The 18,837-nt window shown below is 37.5% G+C and overlaps 1 protein-coding gene across 3 annotated transcripts; it reads left to right on the top strand.

Moving 5' to 3' along the window:
* The first annotated feature begins 368 nt into the window (after positions 1-368).
* LOC117415638 (tudor domain-containing protein 1-like) lies at positions 369-18,761 on the top strand. Of its 3 annotated transcripts, none has more exons than XM_059026046.1 (25): positions 369-433; positions 1,449-1,583; positions 2,499-2,560; positions 2,977-3,124; positions 3,335-3,440; positions 3,883-3,946; positions 4,700-4,789; positions 4,931-5,113; positions 5,361-5,504; positions 7,041-7,209; positions 7,600-7,686; positions 7,782-7,961; positions 8,183-8,290; positions 8,652-8,822; positions 9,100-9,381; positions 9,559-9,687; positions 10,060-10,167; positions 10,411-10,581; positions 10,942-11,181; positions 11,854-11,973; positions 12,263-12,379; positions 15,979-16,146; positions 16,295-16,573; positions 16,694-16,746; positions 18,240-18,761. In XM_059026046.1, the coding sequence occupies exons 2-25, from the start codon at positions 1,487-1,489 to the stop codon at positions 18,306-18,308; spliced, it is 3,345 nt and encodes a 1,114-aa protein (XP_058882029.1). In that variant the 5' UTR covers positions 369-433; positions 1,449-1,486; the 3' UTR covers positions 18,309-18,761. The 3 variants fall into 3 exon arrangements, with proteins under 3 accessions (XP_058882029.1, XP_058882027.1, XP_058882028.1); XM_059026044.1 differs by having other exon boundaries at positions 1,449-1,712; XM_059026045.1 differs by having other exon boundaries at positions 1,449-1,712; positions 16,298-16,573; positions 18,240-18,760.
* Positions 18,762-18,837: the final 76 nt, after the last annotated feature.

Raw genomic sequence — 18,837 nt, 5'->3', positions numbered from 1 at the left:
TTGCATTTTTTTTTTTCACAGACCCTGATTACCACTAATCTTGCATTACAGTAGTACCTAATGCTATTTTAGGTAAATTAGTGAATAATTAGTTACGAAACGTAAAAAGCATTAAATAAGCATCCAGTAGTTTACATGTAATTAAATATGACACGGGTAATGTTTTTTTTACGTATTTATTACATTTTTGTATTGCATTATTGAATTTATTAAAACTGTATACCTCTGTAACGCATAAAAATAAAGATGATTTACAGCTTCTTGTAAATAATAAATCCCACACACTGACCTCACCCTGTTCAATCATACGTTTGCTAAATGTGCTAATTTCAGATGTTCACGTGTGAGTTCATTGAAACGCGCATGTGCAAAAGAGTAGCGTGGTAAATATACTGCAAAAAACGAGCCACACGTGCGTGAAAGCTGAATTCAGGTATGTGAAGACATAAATGCACGTGTAATATTATTATTAGTAGTAATGTCATTATCTTTTATGCAAACATGTAACGTGTAAGCACGTTGCTTTGAACGGAATCTCCTCGCTACTGGTAAAGAAAATATGTTGTGTAAAAAAATAAGTTTTTGTTAGAAAAAGACGTATTTATTAATATAATTGTATTGTCTCACAACGACAAAAACAGTAGTTGTTGTAAAGTCAAGCGTGCATATTAAAAATTGCATTTCATTTAGCAAGAAGTTAATGACAGCTGAACTGTCACTGAACTCAAAGGACATTGTGAAGAAATACACGAGGCCTTGACCCCTAAAAAATGTTTGAACCAGCACAATGCGCTGGGGCGGGATTCATTTGCAAGACTCGTGTTGATAAATTCAGTTGTAATGATACACCGATGTAGATTTTACAGAAATTAATGTTTTTACACAAGATACAGTTAACTACGGTTATAGGCATTGTCAGTTTGAGTTTGGAAATCACCAGAGACTTTAAACTAACTACACGCAAACATACGTACAAAAATATCGTTTTATTCTAGCTGTCAATTGGGCAATTTTCATGAAACCAATATATTTTTTCAAGTACATAGTCTATTCTATGCAATGCAAATGCAATACTGTAGGGGTTACAGTAACTGAAATATTCCTTTCAGTGGCATTATCTCCTCGTCATTACAACATATATCTGTCATAGATAAACATACGATATTACATTTACCATGGCATACATTTAAGAATGGTTAATATACGGTATATACACAGATTCTTAACGCTCAGTTATTTCTGCCATTGAATGGCCTTGGCAAGTTTCAAGATTTAGATAAGCGGTGTTAATACATTGCAACCCGCTCATTTTGTGTCAGATGTCTAACACGGAGCACTTCGTCACCTTGAACGTTCTCATGCAATGCTGCTGGGGATGGGTGTTTGTGTGTAGATCAGAATGGTTTAAAGCTATTGAAAACATTTTTTTTTTTTTTTTTTTTTTTCAGGTTGTGTTGTATAGAGTTTTGCTTTCTTCCCATTAAAGATGGCAGAGAGTAGATTTGGCCCTATCGTTTCCCAGTCTGCGGGGCGTCCAAACATGCCGCTTAGGAAGCCGGCGCCCAACCCTAACTTAAAACCAAGTAGGTCTGAGACGAGAAGCGAGACTGCATTGTTTGCAAAAAAGAACTTCAGCTTTTGCCAGGTATCTGAAGAGTTTTTGGCAAAAACTGGCAGTCCATCAAGAGATGTCTCTGGAGATGCAAAGAATGGTTGGTTTTCTGTAACCCCACTTACTTTAAAAGTTTAATAATGTTGAATAAAAGTACAGCACTTGCTTTTGCAGTACACCAGACACAAGCTGATAGTCAAAAATATATATCCCAGTATAAAACAAAAATAGAATTTATAAACAAATCAATTTTCTTACCACAGTACTGTCATGCTTCCCTTTCTGTGGTAGGTGTTGTTGTACTTTACTTGCATTTTATATGCAGATGTTTCTCAGATAATGCTATAAAAGTTGCTGCCTTTTACCAGATGCTTTCATGTGTTGCAGTTCTTTTAGTTATACTCTATGTGAAAATGTAAATGCGATTTACAGACAGACTCCCCCATATAATCCCAAAATCTGATGCTCTCAATAACTTACGTTACTACCAAGTTTCATCACAGATATGCGTTTTGACAGATTTATATGGAAAAATGATACACCACTTCCACAATATCCCTGTGCTAAATAATGACCTGAGCATATTTCATCACAGTCAGACATGTGACTCTTCAATGTAAAAATGCAACCATGACGTAGGTACAGACGAACATCTCACAAATACCACAAGACTATCAGGCACATTATAGTTTGAGCTGAAAGAAGCTGTGTGATACCGGATGATACTTTTATATTTGAGATAGAAGCATTATAGTTTAAGTGGAATCACAAAGGAGACTGATCACACTGCAAGCAGTGCACTGTATCAGTTAAACAAACACTTTATTAGCAGGACGAGGGGAGACTTTTGAATATGTTGTGCCCTTAACATGCGCTTCATTTCTAGTGAATAGAATGGAAACGAATAGAAGTGAAAGTGGCTCATCATCCACTGAAGATATGTGTGCTGTAAGTAAACTGAAATTCTGTATTCATGATGTTAGAACTGGGCTTTGTGAAGGTTTACCCGCTATTAATAATAATAATAATAATAATAATAATAATAATAATTGCTGTATACAACATTTTGTAGGGCTTTCATGTTTCCAAGGCTTTGTAAACGAGTACACTTCTTAGTGGGTGATGCTCAGGTTTAAGTTGAAGTGTTGAGTGAACGGCCATATTTATACATTGTGTTACTGTTCGTTTAAACGGAAGTGTTAGCGTTTTTAAACTTGGTGCCCAAATATATTGTGCAGTGTGTAAAATATTAAATGCAGGTAACTTAGGAAGAGCCTAAATCACAGTTTTGATTTTGTTTTTGTCAGGGGCTGAGTTCAGAATTTAGGAAGAGCATAAATCACAATTTTGTTTTTGTTTGTTAGGGGCTGAGTTGTGAATTCAAGCTGAACGCCAATAAAGAGCAGCTTTCCAGTGCCTCAGAAAGTTTGTCGTCCGCTCACAGCATGATGCAGCTTCAGTCTTCGTCCTCTCTGAAGACTGTTCGTTTTTGTCATTTTTGTGGTCTGAAAGGTAAGTTACTTTGGTTTCATTTTGGGGGGGGAAACATCCAAGTATGTGATCCTGTGATTTCAGGTATTAGCAATGCAGGCAGATCAGTGGCTAAGTGCTACATTGAGTAGGAACAGCAATTTGTAATAGAGTAGAACTGACAGTGTCATTTTACAAGGCTGGATAGACCCCCTGTTTTTCTGAGTCATTTAAGGCTTTCTTCTGTTTCAGGACCTTTAAGGTGCACACAGTGTAAAAAGACAAACTACTGCTCAGTGAGCTGCCAGAAGGAGGACTGGCCAGCACACAGACATGTGTGCAAGCAAAGATGTCAGAGGTAGTTATGAAGTTCACTGTGTTGCGCCAACCCATTCAAAGTATGACTATCTTGTGAGTTTTTTAAATGTATAAAACGTTGTATGCATGAGAATTTGCCTTTCTCAACACATATTGCTTGATTTTTATATAGAAATTAAATCAGTGGTCTCCAACTGAAGGATTTGTTTAATATTGTCCTATTACGCATTTACGTGTTGCTGTTTCAGTAATACTAAACCTATATTACCCTTTGTTTATGTACGCCCTTCCCTTCTAAAACATTATAGGAAATGTCTTGCAGTATGCCAAGATATGTTTGAATAAAACAGCTACTGAGATAAAAGGAGCAAAATGTAATCAGGTCTGCAATTCAGTGCTCTGTTTTAGACAGATGAAATTCGGTCATGTTGAATCTTTTTTTTTTTTTTTTTTTCTCTTACATAAAAAAATGATTTACAAAGCGAGACTCCCCGGGGGCTTCCCGTGGCACTGGCTGGAAGTAGATTAAAGGTTGCTACACATAAGGTAGGATTTTGCTAATGTTTTTGTGGCTTAAGTTGTGCATATATTATTATTATTATTATTATTATTATTATTATTATTATTTATTTCTTAGCAGATGCCCTTATCCAGGGCGACTTACAATTGTTGCAAGATATCACATTATTTTTACATACAATTACATTATTTTTTACACATTATTTTTACATACAATTACCCATTTATACAGTTGGGTTTTTACTGGAGCAATCTAGGTAAAGTACCTTGCTCAAGGGTACAGCAGCAGTGTCCCCCACCGGGGATTGAACCCACGACCCTCCCGTCAAGAGTCCAGAGCCCTAAACACTACTACTATTGTACCTTTTAGTCAGGGTTGGGGTCAATTCCATTGTTTTCAATTCCCATTCCCTTTTAATTAATTCCAATTAACTTGAAGTTCCAGTTGGAATTGGAATTGTTTGAAGGAATTGGAATTGATTAACAGGGAAGAATTGGAATTGGGAATTGATTCTAAAAAGGAATTGAGCCCAACCCACATTCTGTTTTTTGAGCATTGCTGCTGATAATACAATCCCATTTCTAATTTGGTGTGGTGTCTGTGCTTGGTTTTGTAACTTGTATTCTGTAAAATAGTCCTAAAAGTAAACCTTGTACATGCTTCTTGCCAGCAATGTATCAGCAAAACATTTACCTCTGTTTGTAGTTTTGTAAAGAAAATGTCCAGAAAATCAGCCTAGCATGAGTTTTGAACCTTGTGTCCCTTGTGTTTCATACTAGAGGGCCACTGTAGAGGCAACTTCAGAAGGAAAAAGGATGAGTCTTTCAGATTTGCAGAAGATGGAGTTTGAAAATGGGACTGAATTGCAGGCAAGTTGGAAACGCACTCAATGTCTAGCACCAAAAATGAGAATAGCTTAGTACGTTCATGTTTTTAAAAACACAGTTTCAGTTAAGTCATGGACTGTTAATTGATTTTTGAATGCCATTTTTTTTTTTTTTTTTTTTTAGGCAAGCGTAATTGAATTTAAGACGCCAGGGAAGTTTTTCATTCATATCAGGACTGTAGAGATCATGGAGTCCCTGAGAAAAGTCACCTTGGCGCTTCAGAAGACCTACACCAAAACGGACAGCAGTGATGAGTATTTACCTGCAAAGGGGGAAGTGTGTGCTGCTAAATATTCACAAGATCAGGTATTGGTATTATTAGTAGCATTGGTGTTAGTATAAAGTACTCGTATTATTTATTTAATTGCAGATCAGGTATACAGTCATTGTTTTGGAACTTCGTTTAGCTTTTATGTTTTATTTTTTTTAAATGCAATACACATTTTTAATAGGTAAACTGTACTGGCATTTACATGAAATGACCTCATGTAATAAGTAACAAAGAAAATATAAGCATTGGCCATAGACGTGTCATGTGATGTTTTTCTTACAGAATTGGTATAGAGGTCTGGTGCAGACGGTTGATTCCAGTCTGAAAAAGGTTAACATCTTGTATATTGACTTTGGGAATGAAGAGGATGTTACATTGAACAGGCTTCAGCCCCTTTCCAAAGACATTGACCCTCTCTGGCCATCTGTAAGTTAACTCAAGTATGACTTTACTTGCTGTTTCTGACTTTCTGACCTTGGTGTGTGTGTTATATATAATATATATTAGTGCTGGGACAAATATCCGAATATTTTTTGACATGTATTCGGATATAAAAATCAGATGTTCATATTTGCTACAAATGACAAAAAATACCTTGCACGTATTTACTGTCTCACCAGAATTTGCGTGACGGTTTCAAAAAATGGCAAATAAAAAAGAGCTCTGTGTAGATTATGTGTGCACACGCATAGTGATCTCTATGGAAAGCCATCTGGGACAAAAACGCGTTGTGCTGCTTTAGAGCGAGCCGGAATCTCATGGGACAGAAAAAAGGCAATCACGTCATTCTAAAATGCCTCGCTTAAACAGTGCCCAACTTGCTGAAAATGTTGTGTAGTGATTTTTATATAGACTGTATATATTGCATATATTTTGTTGCGACTTTCTTTTATGTGCAATGTAATAAACGGTGAACCAAACTGGTGAGTTTTTTTTCCCTTCATTTTACAATGCCATTTCCACGTTTGTTTTATTTGAAGTGTTTAAAGTTAAATTTCAGTTTTCATTTGCTTGTTCAGCTACAAAAAGACATACATAAACCTCATGTTATTACTTTATGAAAACGTGTCTATGGCCACTGTTTACTGTGAAGAAACGGCAATGGCAAGGAATGGAAAAAAAGGAAAAAATAAATAAAATGCTGTGTCAACTTTATGTACTATTTATTTTGGGAATAAAAAAACAACATTTAACTTGAACTGCTATTTGGCATCCTTTGTTTTGTAGTTAATTCACTGGGGTAAAGTAAGGCCTACACAACGTATTCTTTACTCCTGGGATATTTTTCTATTTTAACATGTTACATATTGTAAGGTCTTGTTGTAAAAATAAAGGCACACACACACACAGGGTCCACAGGCACGTCAAACGCTAAAATAAAATTCACTACATTTAATAAATATATAAACACATGAAATTTTTGGTCCACTAAAATAAAGGGCTTTACATAATCTCTGCAGTGTCAAGTGTGAAAACACAACACAAAATAATAAACTAATATCCAATGTAGTGCTATCGAATTAAAATGTTCAATGCAAAAAAATGGTGCCTGTTACAAGCTCTTGCATATGGATTGTAGCGTAATAACAGAAAAGCATAATCAATCAGACTGCAGAGTCTATATCACCTGATCCGAACTCAACGTCTTCGTCATCTGAACCGAAGATAACCCTAACCCTGAATTATTCAATGCACAAAGCAACTACTTCTAGGCAGTTTTTTTCTATTCACGAGCCGCGATATTTCCCCTCAGGCATTACTTGCACATGGTTATTAAAAACCGGAACTTAATGGTGAAAATTTGACTTTCAGCAAAAATTTGGGGTGGGGCGATTGTTCTAACCGGGGCGTTAACAGAATCCGGTATATATATAAATATATAGGATACAAAACCTGCAGGAATGTGGCTCTCCAGGTCCACCCTTGCACTAATGTGTTTCCGCACCTGTGTACCTTTGGCAGGCTGTGCAGTGCAGGGTTGCTCAGCTGGTTCCTGTCAAAGGCACATGGAGTGAAGAATGCTGTAATTCAGCAAGACAGATGCTTCTGGGCCAAGCTTGCCAAATAAGCATTGTGGAGACGTTGCATGGGGAGGCATCTTTCGCTGTACATATCACTGTCCCTAAAATAGGTATGTGTTACTTTCTTCTTTTTAATGAGCAGTTTTACCCTCACTTAAAAGTGAGATGTTAAGAACATACAATGATAAATTAGTGCTGCCTAAATTGATGAAACATTGCATGAACATGCGTTACAAGAACTTATTCCACATGATAATAATAGGTCACCTACATGTTTAATCGTACCAACAACTGAGGCTGAGAGATTAAAAAAATATATATATATATGTAAAATGTTGTAATTGTGATCAAACTATGCATGGGGCTGAGCCATTGGGCATGTCTGTACCAAGTAAACAGCAAAATGTTTTTTGCCAAAGTGGTAACTTTTATATAAACTTTGAAACATAGATTCTTGTACTATGTCTTGTTTATTACACTGTCTTTAAACTTTGTTACAGGAAAACAGATAGACAGTTATCTGATAGAACAAGGATATGCAGCGAAGGAGGAAGATGCAAAGAACAGCCAGGCTGAGTGTGATATCAGTAAGTTTCAGCTCCTAAGCTCCTGCTTATTTAAGAATGTATCTGTTTTTAATAATGCTGGACATTAAGACTTGATTACTTTTGTTTTACTGTAGATACCATTTTGAACACGGCATTAGAAAACTATAAAAGCAACGTCAGTGAAAGGAATGAGGAGAACAACCAAACTCAGGTTCCTGAGCCAATTACCCTTTGCATTGACGAAGCTTTTGTTTCTGTTGTTACACACGTGACTTCGCCTGATGATTTCATCCTTCAGCAGCTACAAAATGCAAGTAAGTATTGTGATCTATTGCTGATCGTACCCAGTAGGTAAGAAGTGTGTCTGTCTGCTTTGTTCAAGCAACTTTCTTTTTTAAATTTCTTTGCTTTGGAGGAGTTCAGTTGCTGCATTTTTTTAAAAAGTCTGTTAATAGCTCTAAGATAAAACTTTGTTAAAATATATATCACATTTTTAAGATTATAGAATAGTTTAAAAATGCTTTAATTTAAACAGGTGTAATCCAGAAACTGCAGACAGGCCTAAGAGAACATTGTCTGCAAACAGCTGCTTCTGTGGATTTCAGGCCTGCCCGAGGAACCATTTGCTGTTCACAGTTTACAGGTAGTTTAACATGAAACAAGGGCCTGCATAGAAGTGGTATGTAGCACATGTTATTTCAGAATAATTGACTGGATCCCCAGTGCTCATCCAATACATGCATGTTTGTACAGTTACAGGGCGAGTCACATTACCAGGAGCTTGCTGGTTTGAATCTTGCTGATTTTGGCTGGGGACCCATGTGGAGTGGCACTTCAGTGACACCTTATCAGGCACCCAACGAGTACAGCAAGAGAATACTAGACTGGGCCCATATTGTTATTCATAATGATGCTAATAATTAACTTTGCACTGGGTTTTAATATTGCGGTATATTATGTGTTTAAGGCTTAATTCAGATTTATTTCAAATCTTTCTTTCGTAGAGGACAACCAGTGGTACAGGGCCACTGTTTTAAGCTACACCTCGAAGGACAAGGTTTACGTGGGATACATTGATTTTGGAAATTGTGAAGAGCTGAATGTGGATCGGATTCGTCCAGTCACTGAAAAGTTTTTGCAGTTACCTATGCAGGCAATCCCTTGTGCTCTGGCAGGTGTGTTCGTTTGGTTAAGTGTCTGTATAAAGCACATTGCCTTGGTGTTTACATGTTAAAATACCCTATATTGTTACAACTTTTGGCTTGTGTAAGAAAGTACCCGTCTGTTTTCTCAAGGGTTTTAGGTACGTTACATAGTTATCTCTTCTACCTACCTGAATGAAACTGGCTTGGGGATTAAGAGGAGGAACTCTTTGGACTTCCATCATGAATACTATAAGCATGAAATCAGATTTGATATTTACTGTACCAGTAATGATTTTCTTTTCTCAAGGTGTAAAGCCGATACTGGGCATTTGGACACCTGAAGCTATTCTGATAATGAAGAAACTTGTGAGCAGTAAATTTCTTAAAGCCAAAGTGGTGGGCCGGAAAGAAAGAAAAGCACTGGTTGAGCTGTGTGATGAGCACAGTGATCCACAAGCTAGTATTACTGAACTGCTCATAGCAACAGGATATGCTGCTGCTGCTGCTGCTGCTGCTGCCGCCGACGAGGAGGAGGAGGAGAGGAAAAAGCACAAAGCTGATTCAGCTGTGAAAACTGAAGACGCTGCTCGTAAGTGCAAGATGAAGTAACTGTCAATTTTAGTTTCAATTAAAAATAAACTGTCCATGATTTCTAAAGTTGTTGTGTCGGTGATATACCGTATATTGTAAGGGTCTTATTTCTTGCAGTGTAATATATACAATAATTTGCTTTTTAAAGTATTTGTTCTTGTTTTTATCTTGTTAGCCACTGTGCCGTTACCAGAGAAACTGGAGTGGACTAGTGCTGGATTGCCTGATAGCCAAGCAGTGGATGTAGCAGTCAGTGTATTGCACAGCCCAGGGGAGTTCTACTGCCAGCGCTACATTACTAGAGGTAGTGTTAACACTGCAACACTGATTCTACATATAACATCCCTTTGCTGAGTGTCCTGTTATGTGACATGTTGCATTGCTGTCTTACCATAAAGCGAGCGTATATTGTACTTAAATCAGATTTAAAAAGTTTAAGCACCGGTATGCATGGAACTGTTTTTGGGGTCCTCATTCTAAATGTGGATCCCTTATTAACTGATTGTGGTGAACACATAGACTTCTTACAGACTCCTGCTCTCCTGTAGACCTTTCTGGTTACATTTGTGTTTAATACAAACTTTGCTTTTTTTTTTCTGGTACTCTGTTTTGCACATAGTAAAGCTTTTCAAATGTTTTCAGAATAATAGAAAGTGTATTGCTGGTATCTTTGTAGATCTGCAGGCGCTGAATGAGTTGAGTGTGGAGTTATCACGATACTGTCGTGCAGAGAGCAATCTATTCACACCTGCTGTCGGTGAACCTTGCTGTGCCGTTTTCCCAGGTAAATATTTACATACACCAGACCATTAAGAATATAGAGCATGCAATAAACCGGTCGTCAATTACGGAAAAATAAATATGTGATCTTTTAAATTAAAATAAAATAGTTGTTTTTTTACAGGCCTAAGGTCTAAGTAATGCTTGCAAGCAACAGTTTTGGTTTGCCCTCGTGGCTGCCTTCTGAGCCAAAGCAAAATGGGAAGATAAAGAACTTGTCTAACAACAGTGTCTTGAATTACTGCAGGTGATGGTAACTGGTACCGTGCAATGGTAAAGGAAGTTGCCTCTAATGGGAAGGCAAAGGTTTACTTTGTGGATTATGGAAACACGTGTGAGTTAGCAGCTGACCAGCTTCGTCCCATTGTTGCAAAATATTTGAAGCATCCGTTTCAAGCAATCAAGTGCTGGCTGGCAGGTACTACGGTTTCTTGTACAAAATGCAGTATGGATATAGAAAATGAGCTATTCTTGACTGTTACAGAAGTACAATTTGGGACAATGTTTTTGTAAAGAAGTAAATAGGTAACAGTGGTATCTACCTCATTTTAACAGTTTTCAGGGGACTTTATTTAATATGTGGACTCCTGTGCACCGATTTGTGTCTTTAGACCTTTCAGATTAAATTGTTGCACTGGTGTGTGTTTTTTTTTTTTTTTGTACCAAAACAGAATCTTCTAGTTGACTGATCTGTAGAACATTTTTATTTATTTATTTATTTATTTATTTATTTTTTAATAGTTCACAATGTTTAACTTGCAATATGTCATAATTTCAGGTATTAAACCTTTAGAAAAAGACTGGACCAAGGATGCGATTGCGAGATTCCAGGCCCTCACAAGGGGGACTCAGCCAAAAGTTCAAGTTGTGTCCAAGAACAAGAGCGGATTTGGCATTGACATGAGGTGGAAGGAGCAGAGCATTGCCAGCATACTTGTCGCTGAAGAGCTAGCTGTTGCAGAGAATGCCAACATTGCTGAAACACCAGCGGCTGCACCACCAGCTTCTCCTCACAAAGGTGTGTAAACTCTTAAGGATTTTCAGTGATCTGCACTTTCAGAAACTTCCCACTGGGTGGTGTCGGATTCTCAGTAGTGATCTACAGTAACGTTGCAGGACGTACAGAAGAGCTTACCTCCATCGCTGTGTAAAACTCCTGCTAGGTACTGCTTTATGTGATCTGCTGCAGACACATATTTTAGCCATTTTCTTGTTTACAGTGTGTAGTATTTTCATTTCCAGCCTAGATTGCATATAGTCATGTGACATAATCACTGCACAGCACAATGTGCATGGCGATTAGTGCACACAGCAGAGCTGTACAGTTTTGTTAATGTGATTTTTTTTTTTTTTTTTTTTTTGTATGATATACAAAAAATAATTGAAAATTTTATTTGTATTTCTTAAGAATATTGTAAAAATCGCAGTATTGGGCTAATTTCAAGATTTCCGCACAGCCTGTGAAATTTCGATTTACACAGGGCCTTATTTATAACTAGAAGATTGTAGGTACTTCTTGTTATATTAAGTGGTAACAATGGCTTGCAAGAATAATTTGATACAGAAGCCCAGTTTTCAAGAGAAGCAAATACAGTATGTTGTGGTTGTTTTTCTGTTACTTGTAAAACAATTTGATTGCTGTTGTACTTTCTGTTTACGCATTGATACACATCACATTTTTTTGGCCCAGGCGGTTCGTTTCCTCATCGATGGAAGACAGCTGAACTACCTCTTAACGAAACTTTTCAACTGCACATTGCAGAAGTGGTGAACCCCAGCTTGATCTTCGCAATGAACATTGACAGTCAAGGTGCTGAAGCCCTCAAACATTTTGTAATCGTTTTAAAATGCTTTCGGGTTACAACACATTTTAGGTGTGTTAAGTAAAAAAGAAACCAAAAGAGTTGAAATAAAAACCAGTAAATCTTTTCATCAAGCATCAAACACATGCATTGGTATTTCTACCTTTTTACATGGTTTTCCTTCACCATTGCTTATTCTACACCCCTGAAACTTCCCTTCTAGAGTAATGAACAATGTTTTGAACTGTTGTTGTACTTGTTACCTCTGTTTTACGCATTGCATTTCCAATTTTACAGTGGATATGCAGAACTTACAACCCCTTATGGTTGAACTGGCTGAATACTGCAGCAGCCAGAGCCAACATGCAGACCTGAAACCAAAGGCAGGAGTGGCCTGCTGTGCCAGGTTTTCAGGTAAGGACTCTGAAATCCAAACAGCAACCCATGCTTTGAGTTTCCAATGTTGATTTTTTTTAAAAAGTTCTTTATTATGGCTCTAAGAATTCTGTGTGACCGCTCACTTTTAAGACTGTTGTATCTAAATTAGGTTGGAACAAATTTCCCAGGTGATTTTTACTGCCTGTTCAAACAACCCCTCGTTAGTGGTTTTCATTGGCAAATGCTGGAATGTTTGGGGAAAACACAACGCCTGGTTGTCCAAAATGTGCATTCTGGTTTCCTGTGTCTGTGGTGCATGTTGAAAGAAAACAGGTGTCATATTTTAAGGGTGAGGTCTTGACCTTGTGTTGCTCACCAGAGCAACTTGACATTGTGCATTTGCATTTTAATGAATGTCAGATAATACAATAACATTGTATTGACATTACTGACAAAAAAAGGATTTGAAACCTAGAAAATCATTTGTTTTCCTAGTACTCTTATGACACATTTTGACTAGACCAAGCATTCCAGAGTAAACTGCCTCCTCGTTACCAGCGTGCTACTTGACCAGCTCTCTCTTAAAACCTCTTTGTCAGTTTTGTGGTCCTAATTGAGGGAATTATAATGTATAATCTTCACCTTTTGACAGATGTCACTTCTTAGCAGTCAGTGCATGCACAAAAGATGTTACTATTGTTCTGTGTTGTGATTAGCCTTGCACTTTGTATGTAAAAAATGTTAAGCGATGTTTGCAGATGGGCACTATTCAAGTGATTGAATAAGAATTGACTGCTTTTGTCATTTGTAATACTGTGTACTTGTTCTTTTAAATCTGTTCATCGCTTCCAGTTTTGCAACTCCAAGCTTCCAAACTTGAAGCCCATGATTTGTCCACCGTCCCTTCTTACCTTGTGTGTTAGTATATGCCCCAGCTGCTTATTCACTTTCAAAAGCGGAAACAGGCCCTACTGTGTCAGAGTTTTTATTTTAAGTTGTACTTGGCTCTAGCCCTTGTAATTATTTTGTTAAATGCAGCTGTTTTTCCTTCTTAAACTGATCTCTTGTGCAGCGTGATGAAAGAGAATTGCATTATTGAAGTATTTCTGTACAGGTTCACTTATTACCTGTCAGCAGGCAGTGACAAAAACAAAGAAGAGTTATTGGTGATTTGCAGATGGTGTGAACACTTACGCACATTTCATTTTGTACCTGAAGCTTGCTTTGTTATTCTGGGGGAAAAAGAAGCAGATGTGTCCTGAGTGTAGCTGCTTGTAAAATCCACCGTGTTCCGGAAGGGCATGGGCTTGCACGGCACACTCCTCTGGGGAACAAGACATGCACTGCCTGGGTTTAGAATACCGGGTTTCACCAGGCTGCCACTGTGTAGCTAAATGCTAATGTGTTGGATGACCTTTTGGGTCACCTGTGAAACTTTAATAAACTCCAGTCAAAGGTGTCCAAGCTGTTTTAAAGAGTAAAGGAGGTGAAGGCGAGAGCTTGACAAGCAGGGGCATCAGTAAAGGGACAGTAGTACAGTGATGTTGTCTCCATGCAGACAGGGAGTGACAGAGGGATCTGAATGGTGAACTGGTCACGAGGAGGTGCTGTATACAGCACAATAGACCATGATTTTCTTCAGATCTGCCGTCTACCTTTCCAAAACTTTTTTATTTGAAATTGCCTGTCTGGGAAAACCAAAGTGATTCCGCATTTTTATATAATGTTCAGTAATGTCTTGACTTTAGACAGGCGTCTGTTATAACAAAGACTGCTGTTTCACTGCAGTACAACTTAAAAAATTTCTCCTAAAGTTGTAATAGAACCTGTACTTTTTTTAAAACGGTTGTTGCAGGTCATATTTACCAATCCTTTCAAAAGATAAAAGCAGTCCATTTAATAGCAGCTAACAAAAAAAAATTAGACCACTTTTCTAAAATGTTTCACTTGCCGTTCTTGGAATAACAGATGAGCTGACAATTTCTTAATTGGGCCTATTTACAAGAGGTAATGCATTGACATACCACAAGTAAGAATGGGTTTCAGATTAGTGACAAATATTAATCTGTCACTCTACGGTACTGTTAGTGGGAGAATATATTTAAGTCAGATTGAGCCCACTAATCTTTAAATCTGTTTGATTTTAGAAGATACAATTGGAGATGAATAAGATCAAGTCAATTTGTGTGTAAAAAGGGTAAGGCTGAAGAAAGGGTGGAAGGGTGCTGTCCACAGGCAAAGCAGCCACTGAGGTTTGCTTCTTGAAGATTAGTCTTTTCTTTCTGCAGTAATGTAGACGAGTATTCAGAATTAAACAAGTGGACAGAAGAGTTCATTGTCTTTGGTCAGTCATCTATTGAATAAGTCTTGGCCCATTCATTAGGATGATCTCCCCTTTCATCCTTGATGAATCTCCCATCCAGACGTGGGTATTAAGATGCCTGTCCTGAAATGTTTTCTGGTTGTGTTACAGCATTATGAAGAAATACTATTCAGTCTGGTATTTTAAATTATTTTAAGTTTGATTTAAACCACATTTGTGTGGTGTTGGACAGAGCTGTTGTCATTTCTTATTTTAATCTTTATTACATAGTTAAGTTTGCAAAGTGATTGCTACCAAGGTAATAAAGTGTAGTTTGGTTTTCTTCATTGGGCTTTAATAGACTGATGCCTAGAGTCTTGCATTTTCATCTTGAGTTAATCTTCAGTAATTCGTCAATCACACAAGTTAGATTTAAAGGTAGAAACATTTCTTTATACTCAAGAATCTGATTTTCCTGGTCATCATGTTTGAAGAGAAAAATGATGATGCCTCATATTGTAAGAGGTCTGATGAATATGTAACATTTGTAATTTTGTCATTAAAAAAAAAAAAAAAAAAAAAAAAACAAGTCTTGTTTTAAAATGAGGGTTGGAATGCAATTAAGTCTAAAAACAAATGGGCAAAATGAGCATCGCTACTCGTTCTATTAGAAAGTCTACTGTGTTCGACCTGGTTCCTGTCTACAATGATTCTGATCTGCTTTTCACTGGAGTAAACCACTGTTTGTTCAAGTGCCTGCAAACCTGAAAAGTTCTGGTTACAAGTTCCAGTAAACAGCAAGGGTTGCATTTTCCAAAGTTGGGGAATGCACGCTTCAAGGGATGTGAAGTGCAGTCTGTGCACATTCTTGGAATGTAAGCAGCTGGTAATTATATTTGTCTGTACCTTTTTAATTATATGTCATGAAGCAAAACCTTTTCAGCAGTGTAACCGTAGCGTCTCCCTGTTCCCAGGGGGGGGGTTCATTCTGGTGGGCATGCTGACACGCAACACTGTGTATCGTTTTTGCAAATTTGCTGTCTTTAGTGACTTGTAGTCCCAATGGGGTCATTCTAGCTCAAATGGATCACAGGGGGTTGGGAAGCCTTTGAAATAAGGTTTAAAATTATACCGACAGGCTAAGCAGACTTAGGTGGCTTTTACAATTAAATGTGCATATCCTGTGAGGAAAGCTGGAAAACCTTGTAATATAGCGTAAGCTTTTAATAATGCCATACTGGCAGAGAGATCATTTTGCTAGGTAAGTAAGTGTTTAAACAACATTTAGTCCAGGGAATTTAAATGTATTTTATGCTTTTATCTTTGCTACTAGGTGATAAGAACTGGTACAGAGCTATTGTTTTGGAGACATTTGACACTGCTGCCAAGGTTATTTATGCAGATTATGGAAATTCAGAAAGTGTTGAATATTCCAGCATTCTCCCCATTCAAGAAAAGCACTTGGCGCTCCCTTTTCAAGTTGTGAAGTGTGCACTTGCAGGTACTGTTAAAATACATTGAATACACATGTAGAGTATACGCACCTACAGTATATGCAGTGTGTGTGTCACATATATATATATATATTTATTTATTTAAATTCATTCATTCATTCATTCATTCATTCATTCATTCATTCTTTCTCCAAGCAGCACAGAGAGAGAGCCCGGGAGAGTGGCCACAGTCGTCAGTAGAGCAGTTTAAAACACTGGTGCAAGGCAGGAAGGTATTTGCATCAGTGCAGGAGTTTGATGGGGAATTGCACACAGTTAACCTGAAGAGCTGTGCAGAGGATGGGTCTGTTAATGTGGCTCAAATGATTATGGAGGATTTATCGAAATCCAATAGTAAAAGTACTACTGCAGAGAGTGTAGCTCAGACGATTGTGGAGGATTTAACAAACTGCAGTGCCGCTCCAACGACCACCGGTATAGTATACTTTATAAGATTTTATTTTCTTGATTTTAATACAGAATTCTCAAGATTCAATGTGCCATGTAGTAATCATTTAAAAAAGAAAAGTAAACTTAATGTTATTATTACTGCAGAGCCTCAGCCAACCTGTCGGACAAAGTGTTGCTGTGCGCACCTGAGCCAAAAAGTAAGGCAATATTTTACCTTTCTTAAATATTTATAAATATTCTTTTGGTACAGTATATGGAATGTCAAAGGTTTGTAAACCATGATTCTCATATATATATATATATATATATATAAAATTATTATTATTTTTTTTTTAAATAAACCCTTTTGTAATTTTTCAAAGTTGCTGCTGCCGCGTGTTCAGACCCTTCTAACTCAGACATCCTTTAGATGCAGCGATCATTAAAACATGTACACTGAAGTTTTGGTGACCTACATGGCTGCCATGTTCAGGTGACTTTTTTAGGTGTCCTGATTTTTTCCACTGTGGGTGCATTGCCCACATAATCCAGAGTTTACCATCGGTGGATTACCCAATCATAGCCAAGTGCTGACAAGACATGCTTGCCAGGAAAAATCATGAATGAAACTGCTGTCTACAGAGGTGTCCAAGCACCCTGAAGTGATCCCTCCCATATTTCATAAAAGGACAAGCAAGTCAGTATTTTATAGATCACCTCTGATAAACATCCTTCCTTCCTTTTTTTATTATTTTTGTAGTTCACTACTATTTTTACTAAATAACGGGCTGTAAAAGGATATCTTTTCTAACACGTTAGTAGTAGGCTACTTGCTATCAGCAACGTATGGTACTGTATGTTTCTTTGCTAAGCTCAGATCGCTCATTTGATACTCCTGCGTATAGATGACAGAAAAAACATTAAAAATACAAACCAGTTTTTCATCATGCCTTATAGAATTAATGTTACGTTGACATATTAAAATTACACATCGCTTTGTAGTTTTCCAAAAATTAAAAATGTGGCATTTTGAAATCCAACATGAAATACTGTATTACTATTGTAGTTTCCGGTAGACTTTGAGATACCATTTTGTAGTTTCTTAGATTGCATAATTTTAAATAAAATATCAATTATGTTCATATGGGTTTTTTTGTAATTATGTCTGCATCCTAATACTCTACTAGGTGATGCAAAACTTTTGGCCATAGTGTAAATTATATTTGAGTACATAGCCTACGGTGTGGTGCTGACAGCAACTGTACAGAGTAGTGCATACCGATCCTGTGTGTCCGGGTGCAGACTAGCAGTACCGCACTGTGGAAATGCCCAGCGGTGCCGCGCCGCGCCCCGTCTGTCTCGGGTTAAGTCCACTGTAGGTGTCGTCCAGTGAAAGTCTTTTCATAGCCACATTTAGCCACGTCAACAGTATATATCATTTTGCTTCATGTTTACAAACCGTTTGATCAGAGATGCCATTCTCCTTTTATTATGTCCAATGGATGTTTTTGTTCTCAATTTAAACCGATTTCTGGTTTTATCTGAGAGAGGCTGGAGAATGTCTGTGCATGTAGGTTCTCTCTACCTTCTGGTGATTGGAACCTCCAGGGCAGGGTTGAGGAGCAATGGCAGTACAGCATGGAGGAGAAGTTTGCATTTCATACATTAGTATTTCCACAACTTGTCTGATTTTTTTTATTTCTCTTTACAGGTTGATAAACTTGAAAAGCTTCTTCTAATGGTGGCAAGCAAACTCATGGATCCCCAAAAGAATTGCTAAGTGTGCAAAGTGTATTTGCAAACGCAATGGGACTCAATGGGCACTGCTTCCTATGTTCTTGGCCCCGGTAGCACGTCCTTGTAAAATCCTAAGTTTGAATGAAACAACTGTTGGTGGAAATTATTTGGCAGAATTGTGCCATTGCATTTAATTAAGGAAAAAGCTTTAAAGCTGGTAAAAACAAGAACTGTAAGCAGTTGGAAGAAACCCTTGTCCCAGTACCAGCACTCTGTGTTTAAGTTTCAAAGTTTTTTTTGATTTAGTGTTCATTGGTCGTGAACGAGAGAATGATAACACGTAGTTCAGGCAGTTTCTAGGCCTCTGTGCAAGTTTGCCCTATGCCAATCTGGCACCATCCACAGTGGGTGGGGGGAGGCGCTTGTATAGCACACAATGTTTAGTTGCGGTTGTACTCTGTGAATGCTTTTATTTGGTGAAATGTTTGTTCAAAATAAAAGTGTATTGTCAAAACAACATTTTCATTTATTACTGAAAACCGTTGCAACATCCACCCATCCACCCCAAGGTT

Source organism: Acipenser ruthenus, chromosome 7 (genome assembly GCF_902713425.1).
Source record: "Acipenser ruthenus chromosome 7, fAciRut3.2 maternal haplotype, whole genome shotgun sequence".
Classification (NCBI taxonomy): Eukaryota; Metazoa; Chordata; class Actinopteri; order Acipenseriformes; family Acipenseridae; genus Acipenser; species Acipenser ruthenus.
This window is presented reverse-complemented; position numbering and strand designations above follow the sequence as displayed.